General features: G+C 36.3%; 1 protein-coding gene across 1 annotated transcript; it reads left to right on the forward strand.

Annotated features, from left to right (window-relative positions):
• Positions 1 to 601: 601 nt before the first annotated feature.
• On the forward strand, positions 602 to 8,959 carry CPR129 (cuticular protein RR-2 motif 129). The gene is made up of 5 exons (XM_028174485.2): positions 602 to 709; positions 1,804 to 1,989; positions 4,691 to 4,787; positions 5,659 to 5,771; positions 8,500 to 8,959. Exons 1-5 carry the CDS (start codon positions 704 to 706, stop codon positions 8,575 to 8,577), a joined length of 480 nt encoding a protein of 159 aa, XP_028030286.2. The 5' UTR covers positions 602 to 703; the 3' UTR covers positions 8,578 to 8,959.
• The last annotated feature ends 1,055 nt before the right edge of the window (positions 8,960 to 10,014 follow it).

Consider the following 10,014-nt stretch of genomic DNA (forward strand, 5'->3'; position numbering starts at 1 on the left):
AGTGATTGATTTCGGTCGAGATGCGATCAAGAACTTTATGTACAGCGGCAGGTTGATTGAAAATATGGCTTCACTTACCCCTTTAATGAATTAAAGTACTTAATTCAAAAAGCAAGATAGTAAAGTTGAAAATTTGTGTTGGTAAAGGCAGTGACCGACAGTAATTTAAAATGCAATTGTAAAAAACATTTCAATTGCAAAAAAGGCGCAAAATAAAGCACACAGCTGTTTTAGGATACTATCTTCAGATGGCTAAAAACAGCCCCAAACAGAGACTGAAAGATCTTATTTAAAATAAAGTTGTTTAAAAAGTCTTGAACAATTTCGACACGGGGAGGAAGATATACCAACTGGAAAATGTACAATAGAATCAATTTAAGAATAGGATATACCTTAAAATTATTTAGGCTTTCCAAAATGACATCATTAAGCCTATATTGCGTGATGTGACATTTTTTGCTAAAATTATTTGTATATTTCAATAGGTGTTTACTTGATTATATCCGCTACATTTATATGTAAGTATACTGTTTAGTAAGTCCACGAGCGTATGGGGATTAGAATCAAAATGGCTTAAGGCTTAGTTAGTACATTCATCGTGAATTGTCTGAAATGGTGGGGTTTTATATTTATAAAGGAACTGCTGTGTGGTTTATGTGTACCTTATCGAGTTTGTGTTGTGAAGTGCACATTGATAACTAACATGCAGGTGAGTTTGATATTACGTTTACTAAAAAATTAGGCAAACAAAAAATATGAATAACAACTTTTTTATTATAATGTACCTAAAATAGTATGGAAATAATAAAATAAAATCTACCACCATTTTATATCTACACCACAACGATTCTAATTTCAAACATAATTTTTTTGTTGTTTATGAATAATTTCTTTTTAATTTCAGTTTAGTTTGTGCCGTAAATGCTTTTCAAAGTAATAATTTCATCTTGTTTGTTTATTGAAACAACAAAATTTCAATATTCATAGCCCCGTCCCGAAAATAATAGAAAAATATATATTTTTTTAATCAAAATAAAATAAAGCACCGTTATTTAATAATGAATAGACAAAAAAAATCCTTTCAACTGATGTACTCACTAAATTAGGTGACTGTTAATAAGCTACCAAACTTAATTACTCATGGTCAAAGCTCACATAATATGATTTTCAGAAAAATACACATTTTTCAGTGTTCAGGCCGCTGCCATAAGACGGTACAATATCTTGGTGCTCCACATAAAAAATAATACCTGTGTGCTTAGTGCGAATTTTTGAACTTCACGATCGCGTAAAAGTGCAGTGCAAATTGGAGCAGCTTCTCTTCGTTTGCCGCTAGGGGCGCTGTTCCAATTCCATACAAATTTGAGTTAACTTTTACGCGATCGAGAAGTTAAAAGACTCGCACATTAAAAGACTCGAAGCACACTGGTATAGAACTCCTCCCGATCCACTAACGGTGCTGTTAGGTATCTCAAGCACCGGTCATCGTTCTCGTCGATCTCGTCGATCGTCGCTTGCGACGAAGGGCTCGACGAGTATATTATCCCACAGACACAGCCCACAGAGTTTCTCGCCGGATCTTCTCAGTGGGTCGCGTTTCCGATTCGGTGGTAGATTCTGCGAAGCACGCCTCTTGCTAGGGTTCATGTTAGCAATGTCATCAGGTTTAAGCCTCGTGAGCTCACATATTAGTTAATGTTACGCTGAAATAGCCTCTCAAGGCCATCAGCATAGGTAGGAAAAAAAAGGTGTAGAACCTGTTCGTTAAGTGACAGTGGATACAAATATTAACATTGCCAATAGATGCTGATACTGTTGGCGTTTGTGGGCACTTCATTAGCTGCCCCAATCGACTACTTCCACGGTGGGGTGTCGTATGCATCACCGTATGCAGTACACGCTCCCCTGACGGTCCACGCGGCTCCGGTGGCTGTCCACGCGGCTCCCCTGGTAGCACATACCCCAGTCGCAGTTCATACAGAAACTGTGGTAAGTTGAAACAAATAAATTTTTTAGTTGAATATCAAACTTTTCAATTATTTTTTTTAATTATTTTTTCAATTAATTTTTAAATTTTGAATTGTCGTCGGTCCTTAATAAGTATACCAAATTTCGAGTTAATCCGACGTTTCGAAGGGGGGCCAAAATCATGTTCAAAGATTCCGTTACAAACATACATACACACGTACATACGTCTGAAGTTAATAAAAGCGTATTAAAAAGGTGCAGTTTTTTTTATATTGGAATGAATCATTATCTCGTTACTAATTGGGTTTTTAAACATATTTCTTGAGATTTTAAAGTTAATAAAGAAAATTCCAGAAGCTCTAGCCGTTTGGTTTTGAACTGTGAACAGAATTTTAAATGATTTGAAGTAAAACTTCTGTCATTCCATGATTATGTTTGTTTATTTTAATCGTGCAGTAATGCTTAATTTATGCCTTTGCTATTCTGTTCAATAAGCCTCTCGTTTATTTTGCTTCAAGACACAGCAGTGGACTTTTTTGGTAATGCTGAAACATTATAATATTACAAATAACTTCAACTAGCTCTCAATACTCTCATAAAAACCTTTCACGTTTTATGATATGATAGGCGCGAAATATTGACCTATTTTTAATTTAACTTATTTGAAACAACGCTCCGCTTAGTATCCATTTTGGGCTTAGATGCGTTGAGTTGGTTAGTTGAGGCCTAAATTGTTTTGTAAAAACGGCTATTCCCGTTCTTTGTGTTAATTTACTCGCCGAGCCCTTCATCGCAAGCGACGGGTTCGATGAGAACGGTGACCGGTGCTTGAGGATCCACGAACGGTGCTTTTAAGTGTCGATCCGATAACCGATCCTGTGGTAGATTCTGCGAAGAACTGTTCTTTCTAGGATTAGTGTTAGCAACGTCTGACCTGACAGATGTGACCTGACCTACTTGTTAGGTTACGCTGACACAGCCTCTTAAGGTTATCAGCTTAGGCAGTAAAAAAAAGAACTCTTTCTTTGTTCATAGTCTTATGAGTTTTGAAAGGAGGAAGCCTATTGTTGCTAATAAACTCGGCCAGTTTTGTTTTTTCAGTTACATTCTATATACTGTACAATTTATAATACCTTTGCAAACTTTAACATCGACTGACACCGTGTCTACAAAGTGTAAGTTTTTAATCAATGCTACGTTCGCAATTGTACGCTATTTCTAATACCAAAAGGTTATTGTACTGTGTTAAGAATCAGAAAGCAAACAATGAATGAAACTGATGTTTTCTTGAGAGTAAATTTCCTCTATATATTAATTTATCCTCCTTTTTTTTTTAATTGCTTATATGGGTGGACGAGCTCACGGAACACCTGGTGATAAGTGGTTACCGAAGTCCATAGACATGTACAACGTCAATGCCGCCACCTACCTTGAGATATGAGTTCTAAGGTCTCAGTTTTAAAGGCTGCCCTACCCTTCAAACCGAAACGCATTACTGCTTCACGGCAGAAATAGGCAAAGTGGTGGTACCTACCCGTGCGGTCTCACAAGAGGTCCTACCACCAGTGAGTAAGTAAGTAAATTATGTTCAAAATGTCTCTTATATGAACGAATGGTAAGGTCTTAAATTATTCACTGTAGAAATGTTTGTGCCATCATAGAATAATCTTTTGCATAGTAACAAATAACTACCACATCATTATGGAAACAATAACCACTATGCGTACGTACTAATACTAAAAATCTAAATTTTTTTCTCATTTATGTTAACATTTTTTAAATTCATATTAAACTAGAGAATAAGTTTTAATAATTTTTTAACGTACATGGGTAACAGAGCTCACAGACCAGTAGCCCAGTGCAAAACGGTTTTCGGAGTTCACAGACCTCACAATGTGAATGCCACCACCACCCTTCACCTTCCCTTCACCTACAGAAATCAGTTGAAGTCTCAATCTTATCGTTAAAAGGTTGTCCCACCTTGCAAATCGTGCATCGCTCGGAAACTACATTGCGCTGCTTTGTCTAAGTCTCATCGGAATCATCTTAGGCCTTACATCTGCAGGTGCACAACGTTCAAAATGTCTACATCTGCCTTAATATAATCTTGTGTACTTGGAGTTTTTTTTTAGTTTTAGATATTATAGACACCGACTTGGCTGTGCCCCTGACATTGCTGACGTCCTTGAGCGACGACAATCGCTCACCATCAGGTGGCCCCTACGCTTGTCTGGCTATAAAGGCAAAAATAAATGTAGCCTAAAATGGCATAGCAATGTGGTGTCTGTAGACTGTAGTAGTTCATTTTAATTTGCAGACAAGACCACGTGGCTCCTAGATACAACACAGTCGACGCCGCTGCTATATTCAGACAAGACACAGAAACCTCAATTGGATAGAAAACGTTTTTCCTATTTTTCAAACCAAAATGAATGATTAATTCATAGCAGAAATAAACCGACGCGCGGTGGTACTTGTCTCACAATGCTTTCTGTGACCATTGGATGCCAGTTTGTAGAGTGCTGGTATAATATAATGGTTTAGCACTATATTATTAACGCTTCTATTCATTGTCCAGTGAATAATTTAACCACAGAACCAAATAACCATAGACACCCACAGAAAGAGATGAGGTGGTGTCACTCTACGTTGATATCGCTTAGGCAAAATATGCTATGTGAATATACATATATTTGCTTACAAATGTTATTTATTTTTGTAGAGCTATCCAAAGTACGCATTCAACTACGGTGTCAAGGACCTTCACACCGGTGACATCAAGTCTCAGCAGGAGCAAAGGGACGGAGATGTCGTCAAAGGTCAGGTTTTGAATAAATTTAGTAGGCCAAATGTTAGATTGTGTAAACAATAATTAGACGTACGAACGTGAACAAATAGGTTATGTGATAACAAAAACAATCACCGTTTCCCTGAAAAGTTTTAGTGATACGTGACTCGCTTTTGCATTTTTACAAATTTAAGAAATTCATCTGTACAGCAAATCGTTGTTGGGAGTAATTAATATACACTAAAGAGATTTTTTTTTGTTAAATATTGATAGTTTTCTTAAAATGATAATAGTTCTTATTATATTGGCTGTTATTATGAATGAAAAAGAAACAACTTAAAATCCTCGTACATCCTACAGCCCCGGCTAGGATTGTTTGGTATTGTGGATACACGTAAAGCACAAGGAGGTGAATGATAGTAACAGAGATACTGATACTGACTGAGACTTGTATCCGTAAAATATTCAGGGCCTTTAACCACTAAACGAAGCGATTGCCCCACGAGAAGATTTATATCGATACTAGTAAATATTTATATGCGTCTTGAGTTACGCTAGAAAATAAATGACGTCCCAAGGGAATAGTACTTTTTTTCAGGATGAAAAGTATTTTATGTCCTTTTCTGTGTGCTTAGTGCGAGTTTTTTAACTTTCTCGCTAGCGTAAAAGTTAGCTCATATTTGTATGGAATGGGATCGTCTGCCTACGTTTGCCGCTAGGGCTGTTTCAATTGCATACAAAATTGGGCTAACTTGCAACACTATGCTCTTGAAGACGCGTATGCAAAATTTCACGTTGATCGGTTGGATAGTAAAATATGTGATAGCTTAAAGAATAAACTAATTTTCGCATTGAAATTATTAGCATTGATGGTATTATTATTTATAGCATTTCATTTCTAGGCAGTTATTCACTAGTGGAACCGGACGGCACGACCCGCACAGTGCACTATACAGCCGATGACCACACCGGATTCAACGCTGTTGTACAGAAATCGGGACATGCTGCACATCCGGTAAGTTTAGGGTTGTCATTTAATTTGCTATCGTAAACTAAAAAATAATTTAGAAGGTTTTGATTTGTATTTGAAAATACATAGAAGAGTAGATTGAAACACATATAAATACATAGAAGATGATGTCATTATAAGTCTAATTTAATGAAAATACTTAGGATACAACTTTGAATTAATATTCAATAAATTAATTTGAAATTTTACATTAAGAAAGAGGTAGAGAATAAAATATTAATTTAGTCAAAAATTAAGTAGTCGGCAATTTTTTTTAATTCAAAATATTATATAGGTCGAATACGCATGCTCAACCCTCTTGAGTTACTATCACTTTTTACTTACTGTTCATACTGGTCATACTGAGTTACTGTTGCTGTTAGTAATTATTGCCATTACATTAGTTATTTATGTGGTAGTAGGTAGTATGTAGTAGTAGGTAGTATGTAGCAGTAGGTAATAGATAGTAGTAGTATTACCTCATTTTAATCTTCTCCCATTTTCTATCTTGAGTATTGGTAGGACTTGTTTTGTACTACCCGGTCTATTACAGCCGTGAAGCAAACATACGTCCTGTTTTAAAGAGTTTCATTACCCTTATTGCAAATGATTTAAAACTTTGATCACAAACCTTATTTGTTATTACTGAGAAGACCTTGAGCATATCTTCGCATGCACGAGAATAAAAAAATAATATTAATTATTAACTAAGCGCAGCCCTACGTAAGCGTCACAGTAAGTTTAATGCATCTCTGTATAGTGCGCACTGAGCGTTGTCGCAACAAACATTACACAATCTTACGAGTTTTATCCATAGAAGTTTTTCATTTTTAACAAGCTACAGAGAAGTCTGTTTAGTTTTAAGTGCTCTTTACGAATGGACCTAACTTACATAGTTTGTTTGAGAAGACGAATACAAGTAAATTAATCTAATGAATCCAGTTATAAAGACATTGATGCTTGTGATTTTGATTAATACTCACGGGATGTCTTCTTATTACTTAAACACAAAAATTGTCGGGATTGATTTAAGAATTGCGATATAAAATATTATGGTTTATTTATATTTATATATTTATTTCTCCTGTGCGTGTTCTCTGGACCGATTTGAATGATTTTTTTTGGTATGCGTTTGGGTGGCACCCTGGCTGGTTTAGATTCACAAATCAGCCCGGCAGATGGCGCTGCTGTCGGTATATAATAATTTTTCATCTTTCCTAGAAATAATTTATATGAAAAAACAACGTTTGCCGGGTCAGCTAGTCGCCATATAAAATACAATGATTTATTTATAACATATTGATGAACTTATTTAATTTCTTTATCACGTCTTCAATTATCAATATAATTATTTAGGGTATTGATAGCGAGAAAACGAAACAGTACAGACGAACTCACTGACTTACTCATTATTATCGTAACTGACGTGTGTCAGTTAAATGCTTGTACTAAATTCTGATGCCAGAGATAAGTAATTTAGAAACTTCATTTCTACGTGTTTACTTAAAGCTTAAGCTTGCGTAAAAACAAACAGCGCGGTTCCTTATATGGAGCTTAAGTTAACGATTATCGCCTATAAAATAAATGCAGCAGTTTATTATAAGAGGAACATAAATAAATAACCGCTTATCCTTACCCGTAGAAGAAGATATTAGAATATTATGTAATGAAAATGCAAATATTAGTTCGTTTTTGGCCGTCTTTCCGGAATTTACGCTCAGAGAAATAGATTAATCTAGTTAGTAAATTATAATTTTTTTTTTTTTTTTCCTACCTAAGCTGATAGCCCTAGCGGCTATGTCAGCGTAACCCTAACTTTAGTAGGTGAGCTCACGGGGCTCAAACCTGACGATGTTGCTAACACGAACCCTAGCAAGAGCCGTGCTTCGCAGAATCTACCACCGGATCGGAAACGCGACCCACTGAGAAGATCCGGCGAGAAACTCAGTGGGCTGTGTCTGAGAGTTAGTTAACTCGTCGAGCCCTTCGTCGCAAGCGACGGGTTCGACGAGAACGGTGTCCGGTGCTTGAAGTACCTAAAAGCACCGTTAGTGGATCGGGAGGATCCGAGATGACGTGTTTTGGGCGACGTCGACTGCTTTCCATTCTGTCCGCAGGATCGGGAATGTAGTTACCGGCGGCCACGATGAGAGGGTTCTCGTGTCGTGCCGCTTTATCGAAGTGTAAATTATAATAACTAACTGTAATAATACCAAGTTGACCATAGAGTTAATGGCGTCAATTTGTTTTCGCGATAGAAAGCTTTGTTCAACTTGTTTATTGTTATCGGTCGAGCAATCATAGCCTTGAACCATTAAATAGGCACTGCACTTTTATCAATTTCAAAGAAAAAATATCTAAATCGTGACAGTAAATCTTTCGAAACATATGATTTCGTTACATTGGCGTACAATTGTGTATTATTCTAGCTTTAATTTAGGGAATTTCTTTCACTGGTGGTAGGACCTCTTCTGAGTCCGCGCGGGTGGGTACTACCACTCTGCCTATTTCTGCCGTGAAGCAATAATGCGTTTCGGTTTGAAGGGTGGGGCAGCCGTTGTAACTTACTTGATAACTTAGAACTTATATCTCAAGGTGGGTGGCGCATTTACGTTGTGGATGTCTATGGGCTCCGGTAACCACTGAACACCAGGTGGGCCGTGAGTTCATCCACACTTCTATAAAATCAATAATAATAAAAAATGATTAATGTATTTGATTTATTTGTTTTTAGGTCGTCACTCATGTAGCACCTGTAGCCCATGTCGCAGCTGCTCCGGCCTATACAATCCCACACTACGGCTTCCACTAAACAACTTGAATACTACAAATCTGCTTACCATCGAATATTCTTAGGACTGGAATCTATCAATGTATCAACTAGTTCGAACTTTGGTCATTAACCACATGTTTGTACAAGTCAGAATAAATACAGGCTAGTTCTAGTCTTTAACTCTAGCAATAACTGTTAGTTGTAAAGCTTAAACTAAAAGACTACGGTCTAAATTAAATAGGAACATATTATATTACGTAGAGCATATATAGACGTTTACTAAGCATCTTAAAAGTACAAGTTTCTTATATTTCTCTTTTACATATTGTATTCAAATTGCGAAATGTATTTTTTTTATTTGCGGGGATTATGATCTCAGCGTTTGTATCATTGAATTGGTTTAAAATATGTTATATTTGTAAGCGAAACGAAAAAATATATGAAGTTTAATGAGAAATCGTTTTTATTACTTAAAAACAGAAACAACTGAATTGTTTGTACATCGAGAGACTAGTATAAATGGATTTCAGTCACCTCACTATATGAGAAAAGATTTTAGTACCTAGTTTCAAATAATAGTTGTAAATATAGAATTATTTACTATACTATACTAACTAACAATACTGAGACCTTAGAACTTATATCTCAAGGTGGGTGGCGCATTTATCTTGTAGATGTCTATGGGCTCCAGTAACCACATAACACCAGATGGGCTGTGAACTCGTCCACCCATCTAAGCAATAAAAATTTTTTTTTTAAAAGTTATACTTCTTTAGGCGCGTTATGAAAAATTGATGAGTGTGAAATTTTACGATGCGCGCGCACCGTGACACAAAATTAACAGAATGAAGTTGTCCACTAAATCGCTCACTACAATACGATCGACGTAACTTGGCGAGTCTGAATATAGCCGCAGGTCAACTTTCCGAATCGTACCGAGAATTACCGAATTTATACGATGTCAAGAAAAGGGATGTCCAATATGCGTGTTTGAGGATGTTGTTTAATCGTTTTTTTTCAAATTGATTAAAATTTAAATAAAAAAAAGAAATAAATTTAATAAAAATAAAGTACAACTTCTTACGCGCGTACATAAGTACACGCATCCTTTTTTGTTTTGAAATCGTCTTGGCCTAAAGAATAATTACACCTGTCGCGTCGTATCGCGTGCGACTATACCGGTGTTCAATATCGCAGGCAGGTAAAAAAAATCTAATGAAATATTGACTTCATTTTTATTCAATATTGATTTCGACGACAGCACCCTGCCCCTTTCTACCGCGAAGCAGTAATGTAGTTTATAGTTCGAGGATAGGGTGGCCGTTTTAAAATAGAGCTGAGACTCATGTCTCAAAGTGTTGTCTCAAGTCTCATTTACGATGTTGATGTTTCTGGGTTCGGTAACCACTTAACATCAGCTGGACCGTCAGCTTGCTCACCCATCTAAGAAATAAACAAATGGCGTACGATATTAAA

This window comes from Bombyx mandarina, chromosome 22 (assembly GCF_030267445.1).
Source record: "Bombyx mandarina strain Sakado chromosome 22, ASM3026744v2".
Lineage (NCBI taxonomy): Eukaryota > Metazoa > Arthropoda > Insecta > Lepidoptera > Bombycidae > Bombyx > Bombyx mandarina.